We start from the raw sequence: 18,331 nt of genomic DNA, 5'->3' as shown, positions 1-18,331 counted from the left end.
AATTAAAAAAAAAAAAATGATTGGAGCTAAACCAGATAATCTTGCTTTTATTCCCAAATAAAGATTTAAAATTAAAAAAAAATTTTTTTTTTCTATTTTCACAAACCAAAATGCCATTAAGATTCTGATTAAGATAAGATCCTATTATTATCCTATTATTTATAGTCAACCAAAATTAAGAGTTTGGCATTTTTTGAAAACTGATATCAAACAATAAAATTTCTTTAAATTAATACAGCTATTACTTGTATTGTATGTGAACAAGAATGAAATAACTTACTGAGTTGCTTTCTCATTAATATTTAAATCTATCAAATCAAAATTTCTAATGTCGAATCAAATTATAATTGTTAAATCATGCAAGACCATGATCAATGTTTATATCATATTTTAAGCATTCATTAAATTCAGTGAATATGAACAGCTTCATATGATCATGAGTATGAACAGCTTCATATAATATTTATAAAACAATGTATTATTTTTTTGTTACCTAAATTGATCAAGAATGAAAATGGAAAATAATAGTCAACAGTCTTAATTTTACTTGGTTTATTTGTAGAAGAAGTGATCTGCATAACTGATGTTTTAGACATCAGGTGTCTTGATAATGAGAGTTTTATAATACACACTGCTTTATATAAATTTCTCCAGGAAGAGATGCTTAACAAGTGAAACACCTACTTCATACTTTATGTACTGACCACTGTTTCTATTTGCTAACAAATAAAGTTGCTTTGATTTTAGTAACTACAATAAAAATTCTAACTATGTATAAATATATATGTATATATTAAAAAAAGAAGGAAGGAAATTAGAAAGCAAAGAAACTGGAAAAGCAAGAATATGTATAAATTACATGTGCACAAGTATGCTGACATTTCAGCATTCAATTATTCTTTCTGCACTTGCAACTGACTGAGAAATATGGAAAATAAAAAAAATAAATAAATAAATAAATAAAAACTGAGACAAAAAGACCTAATTTTTAAAGATTTTTTAATAAAATTGCAATACATAAATTAAATATTTTGATATTTTGTATTTTGATTAGCAAAAGCTAATAATATATATATATATAGATAGATAGTTGCAATCTTTCACTCTGGTGCAGGAAATTCATACATAAAGAAAATGATGCTACAAAAGATGCTCAACAGAACATAAGAAAAAATGACTTGACTTGAAGTAGACTCTGCCAAATAAGGCATTTCTTTGGTTTGCAATGATGAAGTCTTGGCAGCATTCCATTCAAGAAATGAATCCGCCCACCTGCGTAGTTCTGCCTGAAATGAGAAGTCAGGCAAGAACAAGCAGATTAGAATTAGAAAGCAAAAATTTTTAAGAAAAATTAAACTGTTGTTATAAGCTAGGAAACTGCCCCGAAGAATGTGAAGTGAATTTTACCAAGAGAGAAGTTACCTACATTTAATTGAAGGATACAGAACATAAGTATAAATTCCACATGTTATGGGCAATTTAAACATTCAGAATGTTAAGTAATCAATCCCAACCCCTTTTTAGCATAAAATATGTTCCCATTTCTTTTCCCACCCACAAAAGCAAGCAAATTTCTTTGTCAATAATAACTGATTTAAAATAAAATGTATCATCTGTATGCATAATTAATACAACTCAGATGATGGATTTTACAAGGGAGTATAGTATTTCAGAAAAAAAAAGCTACAAGCAAACATTGATTACAATAGCTAAAAGTCAGAGATATGATTTCAAAGCACAGCACTACACATAACATTTAAGAAAAAATATTTAATCCAAATGAAAGATTTCAATAGACGATCTTCCAATGCAGCAACAAGAGAGATATTTTCAAAACAGAGGATACACTAAAACACCAGACATATGACATATCAAAAAGGAAGATGCATCTAGTGCTTTTAAATATATTCCTTCTCTGTATCATCACTTTTACGTGTATATGAGCCAGTTTTCCTTAGAAAGTCCTCCATGAAGGCACTCCTCCCCTTGGGCAAATAGCCCTAGTGTGCTTTGCCATAATCCCAGTAAAGCAAATCCAAAACCTCTGTATCACTCAGACTTGAAAATCTTGCTTGCATGTTCTACTGATTCATATCATTAGATGTCTAAAGAGGAAAGTTAGCTGGTCATCATAGTAACAGAACTTTCAGCAGTTATAATGTAGTAGTGTGAATTATTTTATCATATAGCAGGTCAATAAAATTATTTTGATTTACACAGCCCTTTTTGCTGCCATCTGAAAACTCTCAAAGCATGAATGCTGCTGGTGTAGGGGACGCTGCCCACATTGTGTACCAGCTCTGAGGATGTGACAAAAAAATTGCCATGCTCTGTAGAAAAAGTTGAGAGAAACTTGATTTGAGGGTTGGGCAAATAGAGTAAATGCCCAGAATGGCACATTTCAGGGGCAGGAAACTGGGCCGAAGGAGAAAATGGTGTTTTCAAAAACTGAGCTATAATAATAAATTTAGAACAACCCATTATACTTCTCCACCACTAAACTTGCAACAAATAATATTTTTCATGCACACACGCTTTTTTAGTCGTAAAATACAGTGTAAACAAAAAATTTTCTCAGATAAGATTTGAGACAGTAATGTCAGTGATTTTAGTTTAATATTGTTTTATTTAGGGTAGCAAATTTTTTAACATCACATGTCAGTCACTACATTGTTTGCATTATCTACATGAGTCATGTAGATTTTCCTGCTAGTGTTAAATTGTAAGTAGAAATGTGTGCTAGTAAAATAAAATTAATACATTCTTTATTACTTTCTCACCAGTCACTAATTACTATAATATAGAGAAAGTACTGGGACTGTAATAAAGCAATTTTAATTTGGATAAAAGAGATATCACTTTTGAAGACCCCGTGTTGAAAAAAAAAAGGTAAGAAAGAAAATGTTTTTACAAAATGCGTATCTGTAGGTATGTACCTGTGTAAGTGTATTAAATTAAAGTTTCCTTATAGATCAGATCTCTAGTCAGTTTAATATGTTTACCACAGGGACATGGCAGATACTTTTGCTAAATTTTGTAACTATCACTGTTTAGTGGTAACATGTTCTTTAATGTACCAGTCGTTTTCAAATTTTTATTTATTTATTTATTTTTGATTATTTAATGAAGACAGATTTACGTTACTCTATTGACAGTTTTTAGCCCAGAAGGGCTATTAATTTCATTATGGCATTTTTGCGTTGAATCATTATAAACATCATATCACTTTTCAAATTGTTGCCACCAAATATTATCGCCGTGTTATATTTAAAGAAATTAAATAATGAAGAATCTGCATAAATGTATGTATGTTTCTCGCACTGTGATAAAACAATGTACCTAGAGCCATCAAATTTTGAATAACCTGATCTTCCACCGAATATGAGTATCTGGAAGCCTTAATTTGGAATTTGTTTTATTATCGATTTCATATTTTGCAACATTTTAATGTATTCTTGATTAACAAACTCAATGATTTCAAAACGAACAATGGCAACACTGTACGAAAAGAAAACATGTTTATCTCCAGCTAAAAATATGTTTTTGATATTTAGGGTGTGATAAATAGGTTCTAGAAGTGCTGATTTGGTTGATACACATGGTAAATATATCTGGACATTTTCATATTTCAGATACATGACTACGAAGCAACAACATCCAAGTGAGAACGGCAAAGAAAAAACAAAGACGACGAAAGTTTTGGAATGCCAATCACTGAACAGCTCAATACTGATTTTGGTTAAATCAAATTGATACCTCGAAAGATGCATCCAGTGCTTCGGCCATGATAATTTATATGGTTACCCAACTGTATTGAGTAGATTATCCAAATGTAGCGGGTATGCCAGTATATTATGATGAGCAACAAGCTGTTTTCAATAAAGAATTTAAAATATACACTTATATATATCTTTCGAATTTAGGAGAGACATGAAAATTTGATATTTAAAAAAAAATGTCTTCATTGCTTAACCCTCTTTCTGTGTGTATGTGTATATATTCTTTCCAATGCAGTCATGAAAACTCATTATTCCCCCCTTTTCAAAAGCTGACAAAACTGTGTTCTTTGATGTGAGATTTCATTTTAGGAATAAAAGTAATCTTTATGACTCATAAGGGAAATGACTGGAAGATAGGAAGATGATTGGGAGCAGGAGAACTCAAGCAAGGGAGATGATTTTAAACAGAGTAGTCCCCCCCCCCAAATAAGAAGATTGATAATAATTCTGATGTGAAAAAGAGTAATAAAAATCTATTACAAGATTGAATCTTTCCGAACTAATGACATGAATGTTTCTCAGAAGTTGGGTTTTCACTATATGGCAGGGAATTCACTGTATGACTTTTTTTATTCGAGCAAAAAATTTCCTTTTAATTATTCACCGCAATTAAAAGAATTGCCAGCCAATACATGAAGTTTAGGCTGAGGCTCTAGGCTGAGGATAGTTTTCAGTTATCTATGCAGATAGTGGTTAGTTTGCCTTAGGATCATAAACAAAGCATCAACCTTCATAATTATATATTAAAAAAAAACTGAAATTATTATTTGCCATTTTAATTAAATATTAGCTGATTTTTAAAGCCTTTAAACCTGTAACTGCAGATTTGGCTCATAAACTCAAATAAAACTACTTTCCACATGGAAATGATATTTTAAATGAAAAATATTCAAGATAGATTTAATTATCATTATCAGTTATATATATATATATATATATACCAATTCAACTGGAACTGAATTTTATTCTAATACTTTGTAGATATACACATATATTGTATTATATATCTTTTACATTTTACATAAATTAAATACATAAAATAATATAAAAGGTGTCAAAAGTCAGCTTCAGCTTATAAACTCTGATTAAAAAATTAGCTGGGCTTTGAAAAACACAAAAACAAAAACCATATTTCATGATATTTTATACAAAAAATTAAATAAAATTTTAAATGCATTCTAGTGTTTTAACTATTAAAGAGCTAGTCACATAAAATGAGTCTATGCCAACTAATTTAACATGTTCCTAAAAATAATATCTAGTCTGGAATCATTCTTCAGAAGCAGTTCCATTTTTTCTCTTCCTGATAAAAACATTAACTTCATCCTTCTCAGAATTTGTTTCAACATTCAGTAAAAAAGAAAAACAAATATCCTAATGCAATTTCTAAAAATTAACACATTAGCAGAGGTCCATTTCAAGATGAACAAGCACAAAAAGAGAAAAAAAGACTGGAATTCTGCCAAGAGCTTCACATTGCAAACATTTTCACAGAAAGCAAAGCAAATTGAGCTTTCTATACAGATAATTAAAAAAAAAGAGAGAGAGAGAGAGAAAGAACGAAAAACTTTCACAGACACGGCAATTTCAAAATTAACCCTGTGAGTGTTATGGCCGGCTTTATCCAGTCACGAGATTTTTTGTCATTTGTTATTAGCTTATAATTTATGATATTGTGCTATAAATATCATCTTAATAAGTGTAAGTTTATGAAAATAGAGCCTAAAGTAAGCAAATATACAAATTTAACTAATAAAATGTCTTTGAATACAGGTCTTCATGACAGATCCAAAAACCTATGCCACTCAAAGGGTTAATTGCATTGGAGTGTATAATTAATTGGTGTTGCCAAGTTTGATAGCCTTTAACAAGTTACTACACTTTTCAAATTTTTTCATCACCTGAAGGATATGAGACGTGATAAAGGGCGAAAGATTTATGAAAGCTTGAAGAAAACAAATTTAGGAAACTATGATATTCCCCTCAAACAATATTCCCAAAGTGCAAGAAAAACAATAGCAGTTTCTAAAGAGATGGTTGCTATTAACACATAAAAAAATTAGCTACTCAAGGAATTTCGCTTACGGCTTGCATTCTATATAGTATTCCCCAAAATAAAAGAACTAAAATTAGTCCTTCCTATGTATCTCAATAAAATTTATCATCTTCAAAAATTTGCAGCTCTTTTCAGAAGGTTTAATTTAACTAGTATACTATTTTTAACATATACATTTTTATATTTAATATATATGCTTTATAACTTTTTATGTATAATAATATAGTGTAAACATGTAAATTTATGCTTTCATATCCCAGCAACTCCACCAGAAATGCAAATTAAATGAGTTTAAATAGAGAATTTAAGTTAAGGAAGAGAGTATCACATATTTTCCCCAGGAATGCAATAACTCAGATTCTACCAACAGCTGTCTGTACGTACTCTGCTGATTGTCGGTGTGCTTAGCAGTTGCTTCTGCTTATGTTACACAATGCATTAGCATGGGAGTCAGGTTTTTTATCTCCAATTTGCTATTGTTTTATAAACAATCTAAATTACATCACATTATCATCCTGAAAGAAGCAGGTGTTATATTTCTGTTAATCATTTTAGTTTTGTAACTTCAAGCCAAGTACAAACGCATGTCTTAGTTTATTTTATGATTGCTGCTATCAGATTCTAAGTTAATTAATTATAAGGCGAGGATTCATATGATGATCTAGAAATCTTACCCAATATTCCAATGTAATTAAAGCTCAAGTAAATTAATTTAATTATTTAAAAATAATACTTCTGTTACAAATGCAACATCTTTTGATGCCTTAAAAATGCTCCAGAATCTTATGCACTATTAAGCTGATTGCATTACTACATGATGCATATTCATTGGAATAAATATTTTTGAAAGATTATTAATTTCTCAATAACATAGCACATGCACAAAGGGTGAAAAACATTATAGAAAATTCAAAAATTCCATATATTATATTCCACAATTTTACATTTTGTTTTGAGGAACAAAAAAAAATTTCAGTACAATCTAAGCAAAAGAAAATCAAACTTCATTATTTGCATTACAGTAAACACACATTCACTTACTGAAAAAATACAATCCAGCTAATCAGATTCTTACACAGTCTCAAATAACCAGGATATTTGGAGTTCTCTTGTCAATGAAATTTTCTTTAAATACAAAAATACATTTTATAGTATAAGGAATTACTACTCACATTTGGAACACCTACACGCCTGCAGGCCTCTAAAAAATTATCTGCATTTCTTCTGCACTTGGCAACTGTTAATTTAGGCTGACAAATAGAAAAATAAATACACAAATAAATAAATAACATCTTTCAAACCTAATCACATATAGGCTAAAATACAGTATTTCTGCATATTCCTGAACAAACAAACAAAATCATTAAATCAATTTCTATAGAATAACAAAAATAAAAATTACCCAGAATCAACAAACCTCTGCTGTATTACCATGGTTATGATATTTTATAAATTCTTTTTAGCTCTTTCAAATTTTCAGCTAATAAAATGGAGTACTATATGGAAAGTATAATGGATATGGAAAAGTATAATGAAATTCATACTACAGAGGCACAATGTCATATTTGGCTTTGCTGATAGACTGGTGTTTGTAAAAAAAAAAAAAAAAAAAAAAAAAAAAAACTCTATTGTTGGTGAGGCTTTGGGCATCAGCCATGAACAATAGGCCTCACTATTTTTCGCTCTGTAGCCAGATGTTGGGAACTATCTAGTAATGTAATAAGTTTAAAAATTTTTCATGACCAGCTGCACCTCTTTTACTGCTTGAATATTTTATTGCAGAAAATATCTGATTTTGCCACCTGCACTTATGTTTGTTGATGATGAATCTGTCCTAATTCTTACAAGTGGTTTTTGTGGTAGGGTTTTATTTGGGAAATGCTTCACAACTCCCCTAAATGCTAGTGTGAATTCCCACACAGTTGCAACATCTTGGCTCTGTATCTCTGGACTTCGGGCAGTCTCTGCTCTCATCATCTCAACAGCATTTATAGTACCATGGCGGGATAACCCACAAACTAAGTGTGGTGAAATTGCTAGCACCAGAAATACTGAGTCAGCCCATGCCAACCTCTGTACCTTTGGATTTTAACATTCAGAGAATTTCACAGCTACAGGTGTTTTAGGCAATGTTATTAGATAGAGAGGCATTTTCTCTTTCTCCATGCACTGTCTATGCATCAACTCCTCTATCTTGAGCAGAGTGAATGATTTTTGGAATAATTTCTCTTGAATAACAAAGGTGACATTAATGGGTAGATTCCAAATTACTACCTTGAGATTCTTTTCATCAGGCAGGAGGTACGAGTGGTAGGATAGATTCAATATGTTAAAACGTGCCATCATTCACCTGTAAGTGCCAAAATTTTGGGTAAGAATTGGTGTCTTTCTGTCCCCCCTTTTCTTTTTCTCTTTAAATTTGGTACCTTCTTCTCAACTGTTCCCGTGAATGTAGTCCCATTAAGTGGGCAATCAATAACACTAATCAGCGACATCTTTGCTGACTGATTTGGAAAAATAAACTGACCATCAGAGAGTGTGCTAGCCTTAATGGTATGAGCATCACTGATAGGCCGAGCTGTGCTTTATGTCAGGGTTCTACTAACTATGCTAGGCTTCTTGGGGGACGCAACAGATGACACCACAGGCAGATGGTTACTAGCTGCTAATACAGTGCACTGGTGAGTCTGTTTTGTTATTAATGTTCAGATTACCAGGAAAATGGAGAGATTTAATAGTTCTCGACTTAGTTCTTCTTTTTAGCACAACTTGGGCTTTGGTGGAAATGAGTGATCTGTTCTGGGTCTCGGGCATTCACTTCATCCGTAAGATCAGCCAGCACATAGCACTGACTTGCTGATGTTATAAAATGGTACACTCAATTCAATTCAGAATTTTTAGAAAGCTCTGTGAAAACATCGATAAAGAGCATACAAATCTGTTGCTTTACACTAAAATCCGGTGCACATTTTCAACAAAACACATGCACACATGCAAAACACATGCACATTTTCAACAAAATGACAGAGCTAATGGAAAAAACACATGCATATTTCCAACAAAATGACAAACAAAATTTTACTAAATATTTCAAGAATCAAATGTAGATGCATATGCTACCTTATTTAGCAGATATTTTTCATCAACTGAATCAACTGAATAAGTTACTGCAAGGCACTAGAGAAAACATATTCAATTCATAAAAGGGAATCTTGAATTATTCATAAAAGGAATGTTTGAATTATTGGAGGAACTAAAAAGTGAAATGAATGCCAACAAATTTTAAGTTTTATAGTATCCTACCTAGGGGAACTGTTGAAAAAAATTGATTATTACTTTTAATCCCAGTTTATAGAACTACACGAATGAGTGAGGAATCCATTCTCTTGCACTTCCATTCATCCTAGGACCCTAACTTTAAAAGAAGAACTTAATGGTTCATAACTGGATGGTTCATTCAAAACAAGATCTAATGACATGGTTTTGGTCAAATTCTGGATTTCCATTGAAAGTGAGCATCCAACAATGCATAGGAAAGAAATTAATATACTTCAGTAATTAAGTAATATACTTCAGTTTTCAACACTATGCAAGTCTGTATAAACTTCTATATTAGAGAAATTTATTATTTACATACACCTAATTATATTAAGAATTATATCAACTGAAAAAAAAAAAAGAAAAAGAAAAAGAAAAAGAAAAAAAAAAAGAAAAGAAAGAAAAAAAGAAAAGTTTTTTGTTTTTGTTTTGAAATAAGCAACTAAAATGAATGTTTTTTTGTTTTTGTTTCCATTAATGGTCATTAATAAAAATATTAAGGAAAAATACTGTTACATGGATACTGTGGTTTCCTAGAACTTGAACAGTATCATAAGTGTTTGTGGGATATACTGTCCCAATCATATTTAACAGTGGGTTAATATGACCCACCAGTGATCAAATTACTACAAGACTGTAATGGTTGGGATGCCCTTTCAATCCTAATGGGTACATACGCCCCAGAGATTAGATTTCATTCCCTATTGGGTAAATAAACCCCATTTTTAAATGGGTTTTTACGTTTGCAGTACACTTTTAGATTGCAGATGGAACACATGTTTTCGAGCATGCCGATTATTCAAGTTTCGATTTGTTTATTTTTTCAAAATTTTACAGTAAGTAGAATTATATTTAAGGCATACTTAGTATGAAAATGTTCTTATTTAAGTAGTAATTTAAATTTTTTAATGTCAAATTTAAGAAATTTTGAATAAATTCTTTTTGGGGGATATACTGTCCCAATCGTATTTAACAGTGGGTTAATATGTCCCACCAGTGATCAAATTACTACATGCTAATACATTTGTGTTTATGAAATATACATGAAAATTTCTCTTGTATATGAGCAAGTGCATGTGACACAGTTTCAATATGTTTATGTTTATGTTTTGTAATATTCACATTATATATTACTGTAAATTTTAGTTTTGTTTTCTGAAAAAACGTAATATCCTAGATGATTGGGACAAATGGTCTCAGTTGACAATACGATTGGGACATACTGTCCCAGGAAATTTTTAGGAAACGGAGGAAAATTAAAAACTTTACACTCGTATTACACTTCTTTTATTATGTAAACTTTACACTAAACTACTTTTCATAGTAAAATTTTAATCATGCAAAAGTTGGGTCGAAAGGGTTAATCCACTACAGTGTTGCATAGTTCTTGCATTATTTGTACTACTGTTAACCTTTTCTAGACTGTGCGTTTAAGACATTCCCTTAGGACGGATGGAAGTCGAAAGGAACCGTCCTACAGGACAGGAGTTTTGTATCCCGAAGTCCAACTTTGGGAAAAGTTTTAAATAAAAAAAGGTTTTAATCCTAATGCCATAATTTTTGGTACTGTTTCAGATTATTACTTAAGTTATCATACACGTTAAAATTAACATTTAATAATCCTTTTCACTTACGTTACATAAAAATATGTATAAAAAATTGTTTACTTTGAGAAATTATTTTCAGAATAGCTATTCAAAATTAAAAGTTTTTAATTTTACAAAATACATTAAACTTTAATAAAACTTTTAATTTAAAAAACACAAGAAAGACTATTTATAAGAAAAAGAAATCTTTCAAAGAAAGTAGAAGGCAGGCACTCAGTAATCTCTATCTCCATATCACAAAATGTACATAGCAGCATCACTAACTATATCGCTAACTCTTTAGAAAGTGAGTCAGGATCATAAAACTATGTTCAGTTCAAAGGTAGTGAATATCATCCAGTGATCTTTAAAATATGGTTCAATCTAAAATGTACATATGCATCACCTGCCCCTTAAGCTCATTCTCCAGTGATGCACGGGTGGAACACCCAGCTGTGAGAGATGTTTGTTGGGAATGCATATATCGGAAGCCCATCTAGAAAGGATTAAGCACTGACACCAAAGATCAAAGGGACACAGTGTACTGGTCACCTTCACGAAGGCACGTAATCATCCATGAAGATGTGTTAAAATATAACATTTATTTAAAATTTTGTTTACATGCGGTATATTACTAATTTTACAACTGAATATGTTAATTTGTTTGAAAACATAATTATTACTGTTTGCTAGAGCAAATCACTAGTGTAAATAATATGTGGTGCCCATTGCTACCATGCAGCTGGTTTGCTGTAACTATGATATCTGGTGCTGCTTCACTGTCTTGTCATGTAAGAGTATATAAAGTTCATTGTGCATTCTCAGTTATAGGTGACTGTAACTAGACATACTAATTTATATCACCTTTAGTTTATACAGTAAGAAATCAGATCAACAAAAAAAAAAAAAAAGTGTTATGATACATAATGACAAAACTTTGACAACAAGCACTGGCATGGCAACAAATATCTAATACATGTTGCCTTGCCAGAATAAAAATCTTTTATCAGATGGACAATAACATAATGCTTACAGCAGTCTTGACACCAAATTTCTAGGCCATACAACAAAAATGTATGAGAAATATCAATTAACATATTTCGTATATAGTACCCAACTAATATATACAAATGTTCACTTTTATCTTCAATAAATTTATAAACAATCCTTAAAATTTAAACATTTTAATAAGTCAATAATCATTAGAGCAATAGTTAGTTTTTGAAAAAAGCAGCTGAAATGCAAATTAGGTTTTCACCATTCTGTTATGCTCATTGAGACTGATTTTCATGAAGATTTAACTACAGTTTCTAACTTCCTTTCTGAATACTTCTCCATAGTTACCAATTTAAAATTTCTTGTTAGAAGATGCATTAAAGTCTGACGAGATTAAAAAATGTGAGGCGCTCACCTAAATGGGGACAAATTGTGCTATTTGAATAAAGCAAAGCACACGAAGGCTATCTGCCCAAGAGAGGAATGCTTCTGAGCAGGACTTTTTAAGAAAAACTGATTGATGGTTAAATATGTATACAGTCAAAAGTCGTTAATTTGGACACCCATAATCCAGACTTCAAAGCTTCAAACTTTCTGCGTTGATGCATGCGCATAAGGCCTTTACGGCTGAGAATATGCTTGTGCGCGTGCGCAAAATACGTTTACGAATGCGCGTTTAATGTATAACGAACGGTATAAGCTAAGCTAAAATTATTAATTATTTATTTCAGTTAATGTTGCAGATTGCATTGTTCCTTAATCTTCGAATTGGATCCGGCTTATTATTTTTTGCAGATTGTTAGAGCAATTTTATAAAAGTAAGCTTGAACTTTCCATTATGTCAAACAGAATTTCTGATATATATTTATTAATATGTAAATGATGTACAAAGCGAAAGTATGTTTCAAAGTTCATTAAACAAAAAGTGGAATTGCTACAAAAAATGGATAAAGGCATATCCTTTGTTTATCTAAACTTTAACGTTTGTTTATCTAAACTTTGTTTATCTTTAACGCCATGCTATGAATTGGAAGTTGATCTGTCAGAACTATCCTTATCTTCACAGCAGATGTTTTTATTTTATTTGGCTTATAATTCCTTATTAAATGTAGTATTTCATCTCGATGTACTCCATCTTTGATATGAATTAAATCGAATTCCTCGCCATTATAATTCGCTTCCGATAGCGAAGAAAGTGACAGAGGTTACTGAAAACGAAAAAATTTCAATTGACAAATTAGTCGGTATTCTCGACACAGCAATTATAGGACTTGAACAGCGGAACTTTGTAACTGAACAAGAAATTATGTCTGTTTAAAGAGTTAAAGAGAATGTATTATCACATAAAAAACGAAGCAACTTTAACAACTTACATTGAAAAAATTACGGTTTCATATTTTTAATTTTATAATTTCTGCATGCCATCTTACCAGATTTAAACTGATGATCTATAATCCGGAAAAATCGATAATCCGGAATCGCCGAAGTCCCGACGACTCTGGATTAATGACTTTTGACTGTTCATAAATGTGAGATTAAAAAATGTGAGGCGCTCACCTAAATGGGGACAAACTGTGCTATTTAAATAAAGCAAAGCACACGAAGGCTATCTGCCCAAGAGAGGAATGCTTATGAGCAGGAAGTTTTAAGAAAAACTGATTGATGGTTACGTACGTATACATAGGAAAAACTACAAAAATATCCATGTAGGCAGCCAATTCATTACATAGTTCAAACTTGAGTCAAATTAGAAGAGTTAAAAAAATTCACAGGGTTTGTAGCCACATTTTAGTTAAAAAAATAAGCACCTATAAGCACTTTACAAGCACATTTTAAGAAAAAATAATAATAAGCACCTGTCTAATTACATTATACACTACTGCATAACCTTAAAAGAAAAATTAGACGTGTAATTTAAAATATCAGAAATTCAGTATTTTTAAGAGAGAATGAGCATTACTCATCTATGGAAAACAATTACATTCTTCTTTTTACTTTCTTCTACGAAGTAAAAAGGAAGTATTGTTATCGCGAAAAGTTTCAGGCAGCATATTTCAAAGAAAATATCCATTTTGACCACTATTGAATGCAATTTAATGATGTTTTTGCGTGATATCTGTACTTAAGGACAGAATAAAATACTATTTTCCTCCAAAAAAAAAATATAAAACTGCTTTAAAATTAATTATGAAGAGAATTTTTCGTGGCGTCTGTACGAACGTACGTATCTCGAATAACTCAAAAACGAGTAGCCTCAGAACGTTGAAATTTTGTATATAGGACTGCTATAACATGTAGATGTGCACCTCGTATTTTGGTTGCAGTCGGCCGCCCCAAACGTATATAAATATATTTATATATATATCCACTCTGTTACCCGGCTCAGCGATCTCAGTTTCTTTACTCTTATATGTTTGTAAATTGCACATTTCTTGCTTTAAAAATGATTGAATTATATTGTTCTTATCTTCCTTTAGTAAATCTGTATGCAATATTTTTAGAATTATCAACAATTTTAAAGCTATTTAAGTGCTGCTAAGCCTAATAATTTTTTTGATAGTGGCCATTGCTTGCTTACATTTAAAACAGCAGGATACTGGATTTGTTGCCAATCTAGAGAAACTTGGCTTCGCAACAACAAAGATAACGCCTTCATTTATTATTGCCAATTAAATCATGCTTAATCCTTTCTGAAATTTTTTCGAGGAAAGAAGTGTTTAAGATTTACTTCGTAATTTTTAATATAGATATTTTGAGTTCTTATGCATTTTTGCCTTCTCGCGAAGTGAGAACTGAATTAACTGAATGAGAAATACTCAACCATCTGTGAAAAACTGTTTCTTTTTTGTTTTGTTTGCTTAATTTCTTTTATACATTGTTTTAGCTTTATTGTATTTGAATAGAACATGTGGCAACGATTAGATAATTCTTTAAATGATATAAATTTTGTGCATTCTGAGTTATAATATGAACGAAATATAATATAATACTGTTAAGTGAACCTAGCACCAGAGTGTCGCTACGGTAAACAAACAGAGTAAATTTTAAAGAATGCATTTATTCTATTGTGGTTTATGTGCTGTCGGCGAAGTAGATTTAATTCAATCCAATAAGTTTAAATGAAATGCAAGAAAAAATGCGCATAATTTAATATTCTGTACAAGGAAGTCATGTGGTGTACACATCAGATTTTTTAATTTTAAATAACAGTTCAATTTACAGAACCAGTTTACAATGAGAGAAAAAAAAAAAACTATGCAGAACTAAATTATATTACAAGACTTAATGATGAAATTTCAGTTCAAAATAGAGAAAATAAATAATAATAAGCTATATTTATTATATTCGCCATATTTATTATATGAAATCAGAAGACGGCAAATTGCTTCATACAGTCATCCTTTAACAGTTTAAGCTTAACTAACCGGCATACTCGGAAATTGCCAAATATCTGAAATTTCGGATAGTGGAGTGTAACTGGTAAAAGTGGAAGGGGGTAGATTGTAGCCATTTTTTAGATTTTTCAGCTAAATAATGCTTTTGACATTCCGATATGTGCATCATATAAAAAATAGCCCAATGGAACTGAAAAATAATCTGCTTAGCAAGCATAGTAAAACTCTTTTATCTCTGGGAAATATCGCAAACGTTATTGCGCAATACGTGCGTGCCGCGCCATATGCGATATCCCTGCCATAGTCGTATTAATTAATAAAGATATTCACTAATCTGGGATATTTTTCATTCTAATTTTGAACAGACTGCGTTAAATTTCCGGAATAGAATCATTCTTCGCTTGGGTGGTAGACCGCAGAACTTTTAGCCCTATTCAATCCAGATAGAAAGTGACCCCCCCCCCAACACACACACACACAAGGAAGGAAAAAAAAAAAAAAAAAAAAATCTGAAATGTTTTAGATTTTAAATTACGTCCAAAGGGGCGTTTTTTTAACGCTTTGAGTGTTACCTTTATTTATTAAATATCATGTTCTTTGCACTTAAACCATAAAAGTCAGTTCAAGAGCAATATCGCAAAATAATGTTAAATTAAGCATATCTTTAGAATTTCCGATATACACAGTCTCGCGAGCTGGAGATAAAAGTATTTTTTTTCTATATAACGTTGCCATTTCTCGCTTTTAAAGCATTGAGTTTGTAAATCAAAAATTCGTTAAAGTTTTACAAAATATAAAATCTATAATAAAACAAATTCCAAATTTGGGATTTCAGATGCCCATATTCGCAGTAGGATTTCGTCATTCAAAATTCGATGGCTCTATGTACCATTGTTTTATCACAATGCGAGAAATAGACAATCATTTATGCAGATTTTTCATTATTTAATTTCTTCAAATATAATGCAGGACTCTAACATTTTGTGGCAACAGTTTGAAAAGTGAACCGACATTTATGAGTCCAACGCAAAATCGCAAAACGAAAACAATAGTCCTTCAGGGACAAAGCCCCTTTGAACTAAAAAAACGTCCGTTGCTTGCTTTGCTGCGAACTGTAATGGTTTCAATATTCAAGATTTTGCGGAGAAAGGGGAAAACCCCCAACTTCCGTACTATATAATGCATTGGGGAAAAAAAAAAAAAAAACTATTTGATTACTTTATTTATGCCATTGCAAATATTATTCCTTAGAAAACTAATCTGTGTTAAAAACACACTTACCCATTTTTGAAGTTTATCTATACTTCAGCAGTTACTGCAAATATATTATTATAAATATTCATACATATGCTCATAATATAAGCCGATCATAATAAACGTGGATATGAACTGATCACGCGGAACAAGAATGTAAATTATTAAAATCTTGATAGAAATTCAAACATGTGTAGTGTTAGGTGGGAGCAGAATAATACGGAATACATCGGAATTTCCTACTGCTTTCACAATTCTTTGACCAATCGAACGATGTGTACCTGTCTATACTCGCACGTACCAAAGGCAAAGAATATACAGGGTGTTTCACAGATCACGGGACAAGCTTGGAGGGGTGGTGGAGCATACCAAAACTTGCATTTTTTTATTGGAATGTAGGGTCTAACGTGATGGGTTAAGGCAGGAATGCATAAAAAAATGACACGAGAGGAAAATGTGTTTATGTACAAAATCAATACATGTAACAAAATCAATCTATATTGTTCATACATAGACATTGTTGAACACACAAACATTCTTTGCCAAATGTTATGTTAATGCAGAGAAAGGGGCGAAAAGCTATTTCAGGGAGTATGATTCAACATCTGATGTTCCATATAAGGAAGAAAAGTTGTTTATTTAGTTTCAGCTTTGGTATGGAGAAAAAATGGGCATTTGTTAAAAACAAAAAAGCACTAAAAGCAAAAAATAAGCACTAAAAACAAAAAAAAATAAGTGCTTTAGAGAAAAAGTAAGCACCTATAAGGGCTTTTATATTTTATTTTCAAATATAAGGACTTATAAGCACTTGTAAGGACTGCTACGAACCCTGGTTTCAGCCAGAGATGAGACTCTCAAGAGAATAAATAAGAAGCACAAAAATTAAATTGCATTATTTGAATTACAGCAATGCAAACTAAGGTTACCTGCCTAACAGAATGTACTTGTGTAGGCCTTTCAATAGAAAATTGGTTTGTCTTACGACATACAGGGAAAATCGTGACAAATCCCATGCAGACAGCTTGTTTCCTCAGATTTGAACCAAGGTCAAATTACAAGTATTTACGAGTATCAAGCATTAAACAATCTCTCACAAGCGATATAAGAATAGGCATAAAAAGTGTATTATTACAAAGCACACTAGGGTTATATACTTAAGGGCCGGGATGTCTTTGTGAAGAACTTTCTAAGGAAATTGGCTTTTCTTCACATTGTGCATGGGAAAAACTGAGAAAACTCCCAAGTAATCAGCTTATTCATATGGATTCAAACTCAAGTTGAACTACCAGCATTCAGTCATCTTACTATTTAGCTATTAACAGGCAAAAAGAGACATAATATTCATAGAGAATAAATTTAATATTTATGAGAATGTGATAAAAAATATTTTGGAGGATAAAATTTCCCTCATATTTTGAAATATATCCAAAGAAATCTGATTTGCTTAATATGCCCTTAAATATGCCTTTTATTTTGAATATGTTCTATTATGCCTTTTAATAATCTGGAAAGGAAAGTTTCACAGTGAAATAAGCTCAAAATGACTCCAAATAAAAAAAAGTACTGCAGATTCTTACCACTGCCGGAGAAGGCACATGGATGCAGGTGACAGAATTAGCTCTGATGTTGTTTGCTAAATGGCAGAGGAATACACCATCATTGAGGGCGGTCTCCATTTCATCGGGAAGTTTCAGTTTCAACCTGCTTTCTAAAATCTGCATGAAACATAAAACTCATAAATGACAATGGGGCATGAAGCAATCACAGATATCTTTAAACTCACAATTACTAAAATACTAAATCGATAATCAAATTCTAATTATCTGTATGCATGATGAATATATGCTTTTTATACAGTTTTCTTAATTTCATAATGACTAATACAGCTGGACCAAGCATGAGGTAATTACAACACTTGCTTCAGGTAAAAAATGAAACAGGGTACAA

The 18,331-nt window shown here is 31.3% G+C and overlaps 1 protein-coding gene across 3 annotated transcripts in view; it reads right to left on the bottom strand.

Annotated features, from left to right (window-relative positions):
• Positions 1–18,331, bottom strand: part of Lrch (Leucine-rich-repeats and calponin homology domain protein) — a 77,806-nt gene that overhangs the window by 18,748 nt on the left and 40,727 nt on the right. For 2 of the 3 annotated variants that reach the window (XM_035358103.2, XM_035358104.2), the window contains exons 14-16: positions 17,962–18,099; positions 7,008–7,085; positions 983–1,286 (exon numbers count right to left, since the gene is read on the bottom strand). In XM_035358103.2, coding sequence (XP_035213994.1) covers positions 1,101–1,286; positions 7,008–7,085; positions 17,962–18,099 — 402 coding nt within the window. In that variant the 3' untranslated portion in view covers positions 983–1,100. Of the gene's footprint in view, positions 1–982; positions 1,287–7,007; positions 7,086–17,961; positions 18,100–18,331 lie in introns of those variants that run through there. The other variant, XM_035358105.2, reaches the window with a different exon arrangement.

This window comes from Stegodyphus dumicola, chromosome 4, assembly GCF_044657685.1.
Source record: "Stegodyphus dumicola isolate Sdum_Otavi_A_Nest chromosome 4, ASM4465768v1".
In the NCBI taxonomy this organism is placed as follows: Eukaryota; Metazoa; Arthropoda; class Arachnida; order Araneae; family Eresidae; genus Stegodyphus; species Stegodyphus dumicola.
This window is presented reverse-complemented; position numbering and strand designations above follow the sequence as displayed.